The following is a 15,138-nucleotide window of genomic DNA, read 5'->3' on the forward strand; positions in this document are numbered from 1 at the left end:
AGTCACCCCATGTATCTCTGGCCTCAAGCCGGAACAATACGCTACCTGTGTTTAATATAACATATAAGTTACAGATTATGTAAAAACATGCCAAAAATAAAAACAAAACAGGTTACATTGCAACAAGTCTACACAAGTACAAAAATGCGGGTGAATAAACGTTGCCCATAGCAAGATTTCCCCAACAAAGACATGGCAGAAATAGAATTAGAAATTCTGCTCCACTTTTAAGATACGTTTATTTCATACATGGTCGATTCTTGAAACACGTGTGAAGCAAAAAAAAGTGACCTGGAATAACTGATAATATAGGACAATAATAGAAAGACATTGTTATTAGTCTTGCTATGGACCAACTCTAGAGGCGTGAAAATAATAATAAAAGCGGGCTACGTAACTGGATTACATTATGGTTGAAGTATTTCCTGCGCCTGTCAGAATGTAACAGCGTGTTCTGCCTTCCCCGTGTTGACTGCAGGCCAAGTGATTACTCATATTCTGTAGCACTCTCTGCAATTCACCGGCTAAGACGTCTTGAAAAGGATTTTACAACAGCAAATGATGGCCATCATAGGAACGTAGAGCCATTACGTGATGCTGTACATACTGGGACCGGTGTAGGGTGGAGAAACCACCTGACAGGGTCCCTTTAAAAAAAGATCTTTCCAGCTATGGAAATGACACAAATCTAAAAGGTAAAATTCCAGGGATATGGTGATAGAAATAGGAGCCTGTAAGGAATAGGTTTTGTGCCACACATGTTATATTAGGTAAAACAGATGCGTGAAGTCATCAGAGGCATGAGCAATATTACAAGCAGCTGTGCCACACTGAAAACAACTGGCACCGAGCTCTACCAGGACCAGCCCGGGCACGTACATTAAATCATCATCACATTACCAACCACCGGCACACAAGCTTTTATATGGAGGATGTTTCAGACATTCATTGCACAGACATGGCTTCTTTATTTTGGCATATACAAGACTTGTATGTACGTATGCATTGATATAAGCAATATGTGCAACAAAGTCACAAAAACGTTACCATTCAAGTGAAAAGAATGTGACAAAATCCTATTCACATGTTGCCATAATTTACCCTGTGGTTTTAGGGCATGCTGAGGTTTTTATAACCACAGCAAGCTCTTTATGATCTTAGGCACCATATTACAGGTCGTTTTGTAATAGCATGAGCCCTTGACCGTGCCGCCATATGCCTCTCATTTCACACGGAGGAATGTTTGGATGAATTCTGTACAAGTCACATTCTCCATCAGGTTGTCTATATATATATGAGGGCCATCTGCCCAAGACCCCTAGAAGCACCTTCATGAATTGCAAGTCATAATTTAGACAGGGTCAAGTACTGGGATCTCCAAGCTGACTTCAATATTGGGTAACCAGTAGATCATGATGCATTTTCATTTTTTTACATGTGGCACTGTAATCCGATTTTTCATTAACCAGTTCCAGGAATAATTCTCGGAACAAGCTGCTTAAATATAAACTGCATATGGCAACTGCAGCCAATAGTCAGGGGATTCAGCACTAATCCCCCAAAACTACTAGATGTCTATGAGCGCAACATTACCAAAATCAGTATAGGATATCAGTGACGACCAGACCTGAGCACTATCAGACAGATTTTTTAAATGATGACCCTATCCTTTCATACATCAATATCTGATCGGTGAAGGTAACTCAAGTATTAAAGGGGCTCTATCATTGGGAAATCGTGATTTTAGATAGTGATATGCCTGAATAGCCTTTAAAAAGGTTATTTAGGTGCTGCAACTAGATTTTGAAAAGACCCCCTGTTTTTTTACATATCGGTAAAACCGATATGCAAATGAACCTCTCCGTGCACCCTGGGCGTTCCCCAAGCCATCGTGTACCCACCTGTGTCATATCTTTGTAACGCCCCTCCTTTGCTTTTGCTCCAAAATGCCCTCCTCCTCTGTAGCTGTAACCGCCTCCGTTGTCTGTAGTCTCAATCCTGCGCTTTGAAACCTCAGCCATGCACAGTAACACTCCATTCTGAATGCTACTGCGCTTACTCCAGCACCATTTTTAGATTGTGAGCCCCATATAGAGCTCACAATGTACATTTTTCCCTATCAGTATGTCTTTTTTTGGAATATGGGATGGAAATCCATGCAAACATGGGGAGAACATACAAACTCCTTGCAGATGGTTTTATGCCCTTGGCGGGATTTGAACACCAGGACTCCAGCGCTGCAAGGCTGCAGTGCTAACCACTGAGCCACCGTGTGGCCCCTCCAGCACCATTTTCTTGTAGCTACCTATAGAACTGCTCAGCATGCTGTTCTATAGGTAGCTACAAGAAAATGGCAAGCGCAGTAGCGCTCAGAACAGAGTGTTACCGTGCATGCCTGAGGTTTCAAAGCACAGGATAGAGATACAGATAATACGCAAAATCCGCATTATGTTCTTTTTCCACAGCATTTTCCCTTGAGTTTTTGCATTTCTTTCCTTACCTATTAAATCTATCGGGAAAACACTTGCGATCTTGCAGCTAAAATTCACAAATACAGATATTTTTTAAAACGCAGCTTTTCTGCAATGTGTGGATGACGTTAATAAAATCTCATTCACCTTGCTGGTACTGTCAGCACTGCGTTTTTTTTCTGCAGTGTTCACACGTTGCGGAAAATCTTTTTTTGCTGCAGATTTTGCTTTGGTTTAAGGGTCCATTCACAGAGTTTTTTTGGCGAGGAAAAAATCCACTTCAGGAATTAGGAAATTTGCCAATTCCACATGGATTTTCCGCCTCCCATTGATTGCGTTAGTTTTGCAGTAAGGATACACCTGAAGGAAGCTTTTTCTGCTAGCAGAAAAAATCTGCTAAGGGTCCATTCACATGGGAGAAAATGGTGAGGTGAGGTTTTTCAGCGCTGAAAAAAAAAGCCTCCACACCATATTCCTCACTGTTTTCCTCCATGTGAATGGACCCTAACGGAAAAAAAAAAAATAGCAGAACCCATTGAAATCAATGGGAGGCTTTTTTTTTTCCACGTGGAAAATTCCACACCAAATTCCTCACCATTTTCCTCCATGTGACCCCCTAAGGGTCCATTCACACGGAGGAAAATGGTGAGGAATTTGGTGTGGAATTTCAGTGCTGAAAAACCCTCCCATTGTCTTCAATGGCTTCCTTTTTCAACTAGCAGAAAAAGGAAACCATTGAAGTCAATGGGAGGATTTTTTTCAGTGCTGGATCTGAGGTGGATTCCACACCAAATTCAGCACCATTTTCCTCCGTGTGAATGGACCCTAAGAATTTTCTTTATAGTTCCGATATCCTTCTCAAGCCACTCTTGACTTTGGCTCAAAAAAATGCAGCAAAACCTGCAACAAAAACTGCAGCTATTCAATTTTTGCTGCTTTTTTGAGCCAACACAAGATTGAAAAAATCCAGTTGTAAATATATTCATGAATATCACAATGAAGATTAAAAAAAAAAATATCAATCTAGAATTATTTCATAAGGAACACAAGTACATACTAAAAAAACACAAGTCAAAAGAAGTGATAGATAGGAAATATAAGAAATCACACATGACTAGGGTTGAGTGATGGGGATCGGAAAGGATCGGATTCCAATCGGCGATCGAGTAAATTTCACAATCGCGATTGGAATTCTGACTCTATCTTTTCCAGCGGGATCGAGATCGAAGGTTCTCTCAAGATCGGCTCTACCCTAAAACTGACTTTTCCCATAGAGAAGCATTGACTAGGGTTGACGATCAGGATTGGAAAAGATCAAAATCCCATCAGCGATCGAGCAAATTTCACGATGGAGATCGGCTGGAAAATGATCGGAAATCTAATTTTAAAATCGATCTTGAAATCTCAAGATCGGCTCAACCCTACTCATGGCATGACACAGGTATTTCTGAACCTAGGAAGAGTATGGCCAGACTCAGAGTGTGGGTACATTCCTAATGAAATGTAATTGGCATACAGCGGGCACACTCCCTAGGGGGTGAGGCGACGTCATAAAGACAGCACTTCTTACATGACGTTAAAAAAAGAAAAATCAAGAAGTCTCCGTCATTCCTCTACCTTCCCAAGCAAGGCAAAAGTGAATACTAGCCAAAGATAACAGGAGAAAAGCAAGAGCTGGGAATCATTTTGACCTTCTTACCAGGTCTCACATCAAATAACAGATCATCGCCAAAAGGTAGCCTTTGTAAGAGACCGCAAGAAACTCCAGCGCTACTTTTACTAGTAGAATTGCAGTGACAAGCTAAACTTGCAGCCAACAGTGTGCACATATACAAGAAAAAGAATAGCTACAGATTTTACATGCAAACTCTGCACAGTAATGTGTAAATGGATGCAACAGACAGAGCATGACATACAATTCACAGTGGTTGCATAGGCATCAAATCCATTGGGGTAGTCCGTCACCCAGACCCCACACAGATCAGCTGTTCCAGCAGCCTCCTGGTGCTGCAAGATGCAGCAGTGTATAGGGAGCACATACATGTGCTCTTATTCAAATAACAACAGGGGTGCTGCACTACCCCAAAACCATTGCTATACAGTAGACGGGGCAACTCCTATTTCTTGAACAGGGTTGCCTGCAGGAACAGCTGATCTGTGCAGGATCTGGGTGTTGGACCCCCACAGATCTCACACTGATGACCTATCAGATGAACATGTCCACTGCATTTTACTTTAAGACCTATCCTCTGTATTACTTTAATGAAAATAAGTGAGTCTCTCATCTTATGTTATGATGTTGCTAAGGAATCCACCTTTGTCTGGAAAGAAATCGTGGTCATCGGATGACATATTAGCGTTGGCTGAAGGGCTGTTTTTAGCTGCCTTCCAGTAAACTACTGGCGGAAAGGCAAAGATTTTTGGACTACTCATATATAACTTAATATTAATGCAAGTACAGATATATATATATATATATATATATATATATATATATATATATATATATATATATCCCATACAGTATATACCTACACACTGATTTTGTATTTAGTCCAATATTCTGCTTTTAATTTGATTCTTTGGATTTTTCTTTGGCGTTTATAGCTTTGGTAATTTACCATTTACTATATACAAATAAACAACCTTAATGCATTCCCAGCCCCAGAGAATCACATACTGGAACAATTATTTGGAAACCTACCGATCAAGTCCTTATTATCTCACATCATAAACAAGTATGTGTGGCCATACTGGATTCAATCCCATTGTTTGAGGAACAGGAAAGTTAAGAAAGTCACTTTGGGGCTAACCGATGGCTAACCTAAGGCTTAGTACTGCAAATCACAGCAAAGCCTTCTTAAGACAGAAGGTATTTCCATCCTTCATATCTGACAGCCCTGAAACAGCTGTAATTAAGATGGAATAAATAAGTCACAGGGGCATAAAGGGATAATCCACATGTCTCTGCACAGTAAGGGCTCATTCACACTCGCCCATTACAGATCTGTATTAATTCCATTCTTATCCTTTAAATAAAAACATTGATAATACATTTCACAGGAGCAGCATGTTCCAACACATGGGTAATATCATTGGCTCATAGAAGTAAATGGATAGAATTTAAATACACATGTTCCAGATCTCCATAATTCAAATGTGCGCGTTTGTTTAGTTTTTATTTTTTTACTAAACTATATTACCCCAAAACAGAGCAGCAAAAATCGAATAAAACCATGATGAAAACAGGTTAGGTTGGATTCATACCAGCGCTCACTTTCCATTGGGGGATTCAGTCCCCCATTCCACTTGAAAAAGGCAGCGAAAAAGGTCCAGCAAGCAGGACTTTTCTCTCCACATTTTTTTGTGCTTAAACCTAGTAAACCCCATTATTGTCTATGGGGTCCACGGGTAACTGCTTTTTAAGCAGATTTGGTTTCAATTTTTTGGGGGTCCACTTGGGGGATGGAAACCCAAGCACAGATGTGAACCTAGAGTCAGAATATAACATAAAACAGAAATAAATAAATTGTAGAAACAAAATTACAAAATTAAAAAATAAATAAATAAATTGTGTTGAGAATTTGTATTTAGACAGCATTGGTCTATATTTTCATACACAAATGTGAATGAGCACCAAGCCCTTTTTCACACAAGCGTAAAAGTTGTTTTGGGGTCTATATTACTACACAAATAGTCAGTTTTACTTGGATTGCAACACTCTGCAAAGTGATAGGAATCCAGTTTGGCAGCAAGGACTCTGGTTGTTATAGCGGCACTATAGACCCTAAATCACGGCCAGACTATAGATATGGTAAAGGAAACATACTATGAAATCCCATCTGCGTTGGGCTAGTCATTGTTATTATAGCATAACCACTAACAATTCCAAAATATTACAGGATCAGCAGCTATACAATTCTCCAATACTGGTAGTGAAGTGTTACCTAAGCACCGCACTAACCAAATCTAAAGGTGTCCATGAACAAGACTTGATCATTTCAGAAGTATGTCCCACTTCTCAGCCAAGCACGCATCTTTATTCAGTAAGTATGAAGGAGACAACCTGCTACCAAAAGGGGTTGCTTATCATCTGATACAAAAAACTTTTAGACATGTTGAAATTCAACATGCCTGATCGCCATTTCCACTGACTGTGTATAGGTACGATGAACTTATTTATTTCACCTACTTGTATAGCACCAATATATTCCGCAGCGCTTTACAGACATTGTCAGTCACTGTCACATGTAATGCACTCAATCTAAAGTCTCTGAAGTGTGGGAGGAAACTGGAGTACCCTGATATGACAATCAGTAGGATCCCTAACATCAGTCAAAAATGGGTCAAAAATCTATATCAACATTAGGCCAGGTTCCCATCTGCGTTCAGGTAGTCCGCATGGGGACCCTCCGAATGGAAACCTATCCGCATAAAAAAGCGGTTACCTTAGGAAACCAGCAGACCCCACAGACTATAAAAGAATCTGTGTGGTTTCCGCACAAAAATATGCAGAGAGAAAAGTGCTACTTGCAGGACTCTTCTCTCCGTATAGGTCATGTGGATAAGGGAACAGAATGGCCCCAATGCAGATGTGAACCGGGCTTTATAGTACAACTTTATTTTACAATACTCATGTTATTGTAGAGCTGGTATAAATAAGTTGGAAAAGGGTAACAACTGACTCCAGCTGTAGATTATTATATATTATACAATTATTATATTGTATAATAAATTAGATGTATAGTTTGTTACATATTTACTTTCATAGGAATTCAGTCACTGGCTTTTTACTGAATTAGAGGATCTTTACTGCTTCTAACTAACCATGGTTGTCCGCCATTTATGAAGGAGTCAGAGTCAGGTTGTAGAAAAATCGAGAAGTCAGATTCTGTGGTCTGGACCGACTCCACAGCCCTGGAAAATTATTGTGGCTACATATGATAAGAAACAACAATTAAGCCCCATTCACATGGGGCAAGAGGGGGTGGATTTTGGTGCTGAATCCACTTCATAATCCGCCCCTCACAATAGAGGTCTATGTTGACCGCTAGCTTACTTTTTTCCATGAGCGGCATGTTGCCTCTAGCGGAAAAAAGAAGCAAGCTGCCCTTTCTTCAGGCGGATTCAGCCGCCGCATCTGCCTCGCGACAGCACACTCCGTGCTAGACCCATTTTTACGGGCCTACTCCGGGACCAGAGTGTCGCGACTGTCGAAAGTCGCAACAGGCATATTTTAGTCCTATTCTGCCACGGCTTCCCGCGTCAATATCAGGACCAAAATACGCCCCCCTTGCCCCATGTGAACTGGGCCTTATAGACCCTAGTGAATCCTAAGGAACTCATCAGGATAACTAACATTCAGCAACCATGGACCTCCAGAATCAAAAACATTCTGGCCATATGCTGAAAACTATTATCTCAAAAGTTTTCTGAATATTTCCCAAATTTTTACTTTTAAACAAGAATGCTTTGGTAAAATTAGCTGATTATAGGGGGAGGAGGGGCAGCAGTGTAGTAACATTTGTTTCCATGTGGAATTTATCCATTTTATTGCCCATAAATAGCACCTCTTACCGAAATAAATGATGTGAGAGTAATCCAAAACCCATGATCATATGGTGTACCGCACATGTAACACAGAGCAGAAGGTAGGGCTGGGCTAAAGGCTATGTCAGGGTTGCTGATATGCGAATAACCAAAACCAAAAATAAGGGGTGCGGCGTGTACAAAGGGGAGTGTCCTAAAATAATCGTTCATTCATCATATTGAGGTTAAACATTCAATCTATTGTGATTTTGATTTAGATCATAGCATGAGGACAATGTCAGTACCCTTTAGAAACATGGCACGTCCATTGGGGTACATGGCTCCGTCATCACCCAATGGATACTTTTTGGTGCAGTCAAGTTAACATTTCTACCAATTCTGCTCATTGTTACTCCTTTGGGACCCATCTTTATTACTTGGCACCCATTTCTCAAAAATCTGGCTTGTAGACTAAAAGTTCCGATAATATTCTATGATCAGTTGTAACTATTGCAACACACTAGCTTGGTTTGGCTTGACCCTAAAGACACTGTGTGGCCAAGATACAACGCATTGCAACTACTTGAGAAACTTTATCTAAAGGATGCTATATCTTTGTGTATCATCTTTTCTGCCTGCCTGGTGTTATTACACAACATACATATTACATTACAGAGGTGTTTTCCCTCTTACAGATGAGCAAGGAGTGACTGACTAGGAGTCCCAGTCTGTAGATACAATGTAACATGATAAAAGGGTGCTGGTTACACAAGCCCTTCAGAGCGGGAGCTTCACAGTGGTTTCCCCCACATCTGGTTTGCAAACACGTCCCTCTCCCATGAATCTCCCTTTCTCTTCCTGCCAATGTTAAATGCCATGTCACGCACTGAAAGCGCACTGCAGCCTCACACTATGGAGGAAGCCGCTGCTGTGCCTGCAGATGAAGCCTAGGAGATGCAATGGAGATGCACTCACAATGTCAGCCTTGTTTTCTTGGTCTACACCCCCACTGCCTACCCATCACTAATAAACAGCAAACAATCCTCACAGTATGTATAAATATAGGATAGAATAACTTTCCATAGAATAACACAGACCTGCCTATTAACCCCCAACCCAATTCCACTAGGCCCATCTGCATAGATTTCACATCTGGAGATCAGACCATTGGAAGAGTGATACATACCAGAGGGGGAGGACATATGGTACACATCACACTGCCATCAAGGCCTTCCATAAAGGTAGATGACCAAATATCAACATATCCATCCAATCCAATACATCTGCATGCAGTATATACTAGTACTAGACCATAGAATAATTGTCCTTACTACAGTAATGAAAACGTATTCCATGTAATGCCCTTTCGAACAGTAAAATTCCCATAGATGAAAGGCAACCCAGACGTCAGTATTGGAGATGATGACCCCCATCACCAAGATACATATACAATGACCCCGTCATCAGAATACATATACAAAGACCCCTTCACCAAGATACATCTATAAAGACCCTGTCACCAGCAGATGTATATAGTGACCCCATCATCAGTATACATATACAAAGACACCATCATCAGCAAATGTATATAGTGACTCCATCATCAGTATACATATACAAAGACCTGTCACCAGCAGATGTATATAGTGACTCTATTGTCAGTATACTTATGCAAAAGACCATTTCACCAGCAGATGTATATAGGGACCCCATATCAGTACACACATACAAAGCCCTGTCACTAACAGATGTATACATATATCCAATGGTCAGTGTGTATTCTGAACAGATAAGACTGATCTTCTTTAGGACATGGCATACATGACAATGATGTAAAATCTCCATGTAATCTGGCTATAGATTTCCCAATCTCCCTGCATAAAATGGCTTTGATTGAATGGCAAATCCTCAAGAAAGGGAATCACCCATCCCCCATAGAAGAGGGCACCTTTCTAAACACATCACATCTCATTGTTAGAGGCACCACCACAATAGACCTGGTGCCTGCTCACATTCACCATCTAAATCCTCTCCAGTCAATGTGGGGCCTTCATTTCAGGGTCACTGCCAGTAATAGGTATGAAGAGAATGAGGAGAAGAGAAATCCCAGCATGAACAGCAAGTTTATGGAAGGGATCACCATATCCATATACTGGCAGCTCCAGGGACCCATCAGGAACCCCTGTAGTGCATGCCATAGCCTGGGCACCCACTGAATGCTAGACACAATCCAGCCACCCCAATACACTGTCTGCTGGTGATGAGACATATGTGCTGGAGCCATGTTCTGCAGCACATTGCTCAGGTTGCAAACATCTGCAGGACCTGCAATGTAAAGGTGCAGTAAAAGAAAACGCAGCCCCTTCTCCCCCCACCATGAAATGCATATGACAAGGTAGCACTCACCATCGCTGACAGAGGTGGCATGGACGTGCAGGGCACAGCAAAGCAATCCCAGGACGACAACCACTGGCACATCTGTCCTGAGAGGCGGCATTATGGGGCCAGGCACTAGCGGGGGGCTCCGGAGATGGAGGGAGAGGAGGGGGTGCCTATGTCTCAGCCTGCCAGCCTCCCTCCTCCACGTCTTGCTATCTAGTCTCCGGCAACCAGGAGGGAAAATCAGGAATCAGATTACTTGCAATGATTGAGCAGGGTAGGGGGACTGCAGCCACACTCCAGTCCCTGCTCAGCGGCTTCTCTTGCAGGGTGTCCCCCCTGATGATGAGGGGCTGAAGAATCCAGCAGTGTTATTAATGAGAGGGGGAATGGCTGGAGAGAGAGGATGTGTGGGCAGGAGAGCTGGAGGGAGGGAAGCGAGGGGCGGGAATGGCAGCCTCACTCCTCCTCCTGCCTGGGCTGTACAGGGGCTTGTGCTCTGACTGGCAGTGCTGGTGACCGGGCTGTCTATGTGACAGTAAGGCTGCCTGCTGTACAGTCCTGTCAACTGCCCATTATGGCCACTGGCAGTCCAGAGGCAGCAGGAACTACAAGTCCCACCAGGGAGTCCTGACAACAAACCTGCACCTCAGGTTCTGCCGCCTCAGCCGGTGCAGGGGAAGAATGAAGGGGTCGTGTAGTCCTGTGAAAATCTCACATGTGCAGTCCTAAGTAAATCTCATATGTGCAGTCCTAAGTAAATCTCATATATGCAGTCCTGTGGAAATCCGATATGTCCAATCCTAGGTAAATCTCATATGTGCAGTCCTAGGTAAATCTCACATGTGCAGTCCTAGGTAAATCTCATATGTGCAGTCCTAGGTAAATTTACCTCATAGCTTACTATGATGAATCAAGCTTCATTGAGCTCACCTGGACTGGCTCTGGAGAGAGAGGGCCAGGGGCTGTATGTTAGGAAAAGGTTTACAGCATCTTTTGAAATGGGGAACATAGTGCGAGTTTAATAAAAGTTTAACTATGTCAAAAAAGACAGAAGCATCTCAATATATATAAAAATATAAATTTTTTTATTAAATGCTACTCAAATGATAAACATTAAATACAAATACAAATAACAGGGGATAGTTGCTTCAAAAATACAACAGATGGTAGTAGTAATAAATAACTTATAAGTCCAGGGTCAGTATGCTGTATGTGTTGTGGAGAAATCACATAGGTCTACAATGCTGTTTGTAATACAAAGAGTGTGTACCAAAGCAAGTCTCACACAAAACAATGGTAATCAGCAAGGAGACATAATAAAGAAAACACTCTGTAGAGATTTACACAACAGACCGTAGCACCATAATAATAATGTAGATACCTACCACCCGTGTACGCGCCCCGACCCGTGTTTCGCCAAGCGGCTTCGTCAGGGGGACAAAAAAAAAGTTTGGTTGAGAAGGAGGCGGAGCAAAGGTGATAAAACCAGGTAGACTTACCTTCTACCATAGGGGACACGGTGAGAGGTACCCACAGGCATAATGGCGGATTCATTGGAGCAACAAATCCTGGAGCAGAATACCCAGGAGGGAACTGCATGGTGGTCATCCATGCTTCAGCAAGCTGAGAGGGAACGTTCTGCAGCCGTCGGCCCCTGCGTCCAGTTGGAGGATCTGGGTGGCAGACCCCGTCGGGCGCCTGCTGGTGCACCTGAGCCCCAGCAAGTCTGTCAGGAGAAGAAGGACATCGAGGTCACCTGTCAGGAGAAGAGGGACCTCAAAGTCGCTACCCTCAGGTGAGAGACAGGGTAGCGGGAAGCAGCCCCCGTCACCTTCCAGGAGGCACGGGGTTAACGGGGCCAAGATGGCGGCCGATAGAATGGGAGGAAGAGGAGCCAATCCATCGGCCAGGTTGCAGTCCAGAAGCGCTGCTCATTCATGCAGCTGGAAGTCGGGTGCTGGCTCTGGTCTGAAGCCAATTACTGACCATAGAGTTTACCACCACTGTATTGCTAAGGTCAATAATTGGCTGCAGTGATCTCCACAGAACGATCATGTGGTAACATCTGGAGGGATGGGTAATAGAAAGGAACAAGCAAATATTCCCTACTACTATTTGCAGCAAAAGGACATCTATTTCCACAAGATAGAGTGTCCCTTTAAGGCTGAGGCTCCACATTGCAGCACTTTTTGTTGCAGATTTTGCTGCTTTTTTTTTGCCAAAGAGTGGCCTGAAAAGAAGTGGAAAACATAAAGGAAATTCTTAGACGATACCCTTCTGTTAAATACACTCCTGACTTTGGCTAAGAAAAAAGCAGTAATTCCACAACGTGGGGCCCTCAGTCTAGAGTCCGACGTGATGTAAATGCTGTAATTTAATGCAGCAGAAACGCCACAGCAAAAAACACAATTTGGCTGAGGCCCCACGTTGCTGAAAAACAGCTTTTTTAGTTGCAGATTTTGCTGCAGTTTTTCACGCCAAAGCTAAGAGTGGATTGAGCAGAAGGGAGAAGTATAAGAACTTCCCATATATTTCCCATTCCTTGTGTAGCCATTTTTGGCTTTAGCTAAAAAAAAAACGCAACAAAATCTGCAACTAAAAAAGCTGCGTTTCTGCAATGTGGGGCCTCAGCCTTACAGTCTACATTGCAGAAAAATACCCATGGCAGAGATGCTGTGATTTTTAAATCCATAGCATTTTTGGAAATCGCAGCATGTCAATTAAACCTATGGAAATGGTTTCTCTATAGGTATAATGGATGCCGAAATGCCACAGAGGAAAACTCTGCAGACTTTCTGTGAAAAGTGCTGTGGGAAAAACCACTATGTGTTTCCGCCATGTTTCTTTCTGCAACGCTTTTTCACTGCAGCCTGCTACGTGGGTCCTTAGCCTTAAAGAGTTTATGCCATGAGAAATATGTATCTTCTACACTTACAATTGAGGATTGATGGGGGTCTGACTGCTGAGACCCTCACTGATTCTAAGGACTGCTTAAGGGTTATGGTAATTATTATCTCCATTATGAATTCAGCGTGACTGCAGCCAGCCTCAATATAGATGTATCACTTGGTGGATATAAAATATAAAAAAAAAAAAAAAACTTTGCAAGTCACTTTGGTGGATATACAAACCCATGCTACTCAGCTTTCCCATTGAAGAGAATAGGAGCGTGGGTGACACTCCTATATTCAGGCTGAGTTTATAGAAGAGGGAAAAAGACCCCTGTCCAATTAGGTATTTATCCTCTATCCTGCACATAAAGGATAAATCCATCTCATAGCATTACTTGCATATACATAGAATTAATGCTTGCTTGTGTAAGCTGGTGAACCAGGGGGCACAGGGAGGTCTCCATGCAGGCCAGATCTACAGTAATGGGGTGAGAGGCAGGAGACTGCAGGAGCCTTACAGCAAACTGATCCAGGGCAGACAGGGGGAGTTTTGCACACTGTAACTTGTCAGGTCACTCCAATAATGAGATGACCTGGCTGGAGTGATACAGAGTGGGCGGAGCCACAAGCGCAGCGATGAGTCATCATCCAGGAGGCGGAGCTAAAGGATATCAGTGTGAGCTGCTGATGAGTGAGTGTGCAGCGCTGGGCTGCAGGAGGGGCCCATCAAATCAAATCTTCATGTCAATGGTCTCCCCTGGTGTCTATACCACTACAACAGTCCAGCGCTCAGCGTGTTTTTAAAGCAGCCTGTCTTGGGCTGGTTTAGGTTAAGGAAATAGTGTACCACAATGCCGCCCCCTAGGTTTCCATGAGTAGCGCCGCCTCATTGAAGGTGCGCCCCTGTCTCCCAGGGAACTGGCCAGCGGAGGTCCCGATGCACGGGCTAAACAGTCTGTTTGCACGTGGGACAGACTGCAAGCCGGCAGCTCACAAACAGAAGTTGCCGGCTCCTGCACAGCACACGCTGCTCTGCCCAACCCACAGCTCACACATGCTGCTCTGCCCAACCCCCTCCCCTCTCTTCCCCTCCAGCAGCACAGCTCACAATGTTTACAAGAACAAACACCAACACCCCCTCCCCATCTCTTACCCTCTACCTCCCTTTCAGAAATGCATATGGACAATGCTATTGTAAGGTCTGCAGGCACCTTCACCATACACCCTACCCCACTGCCCCCCACAATTGTCAGCCAACCCCCTCCCCCCACCAGTCCATCCACAACTACCACCCTCACCTATCCCCCCATAACATCAACCCACATACAGTTCCCTCACGTCTCTACCCCTGCAAGATCACTCTGTTAGGGGGAACGCTCTGCTGCGAGGAGGAGGGATTATAATGCCACATCACGGCGGGGGCATGATGCTTCTGACGCTTGTGCTGAGCTTGTCTCCACAGACGATAGTGACCCGCGGAGCTGGCAGAGATCCACACCCCCCAGAAGATGTTATCACACCGGCATGGGAGATCACGTCAAGAAGAGAGACACTTCCACCGTTGCGCCCCACGCAGCAGTTCATCCTCTACTTCTGAAATATCAAACCATCAAGGACAAGGCAAGAATCCGGGCTGTCTGGCAGGTCACCAAGGTCCTTTCAACATGATGATGCGACACCTGCGGCAATGGCCTCAAGATAGGCTACTCCAGAAGCAAGGTCTACACTTGTGGTTCAGCCCCCCGCCGTCCTAAAAGTCTGCAGACCCTGGTCCAGCTGGTGAGTACTACGGCTACCCAGGCTGGTCTAACATACCCATACTAGCGTATGTATTCCGTCCAGTCAGAGTCCACATGGAGTCCCCC

General features: G+C 43.6%; 1 protein-coding gene across 4 annotated transcripts in view; it reads right to left on the bottom strand.

Annotated features, from left to right (window-relative positions):
• The window catches only part of LRP1 (LDL receptor related protein 1), a 222,721-nt gene extending 211,914 nt beyond the window's left edge, over nucleotides 1-10,807 (bottom strand). For all 4 annotated transcript variants that reach the window (XM_075265731.1, XM_075265730.1, XM_075265729.1 and 1 more), the window contains exon 1: nucleotides 10,407-10,807. In XM_075265731.1, coding sequence (XP_075121832.1) covers nucleotides 10,407-10,497 — 91 coding nt within the window. In that variant the 5' untranslated portion in view covers nucleotides 10,498-10,807. The remainder of the gene's footprint in view (nucleotides 1-10,406) is intronic.
• Nucleotides 10,808-15,138: the final 4,331 nt, after the last annotated feature.

This window comes from Leptodactylus fuscus, chromosome 2 (assembly GCF_031893055.1).
Source record: "Leptodactylus fuscus isolate aLepFus1 chromosome 2, aLepFus1.hap2, whole genome shotgun sequence".
NCBI lineage: Eukaryota > Metazoa > Chordata > Amphibia > Anura > Leptodactylidae > Leptodactylus > Leptodactylus fuscus.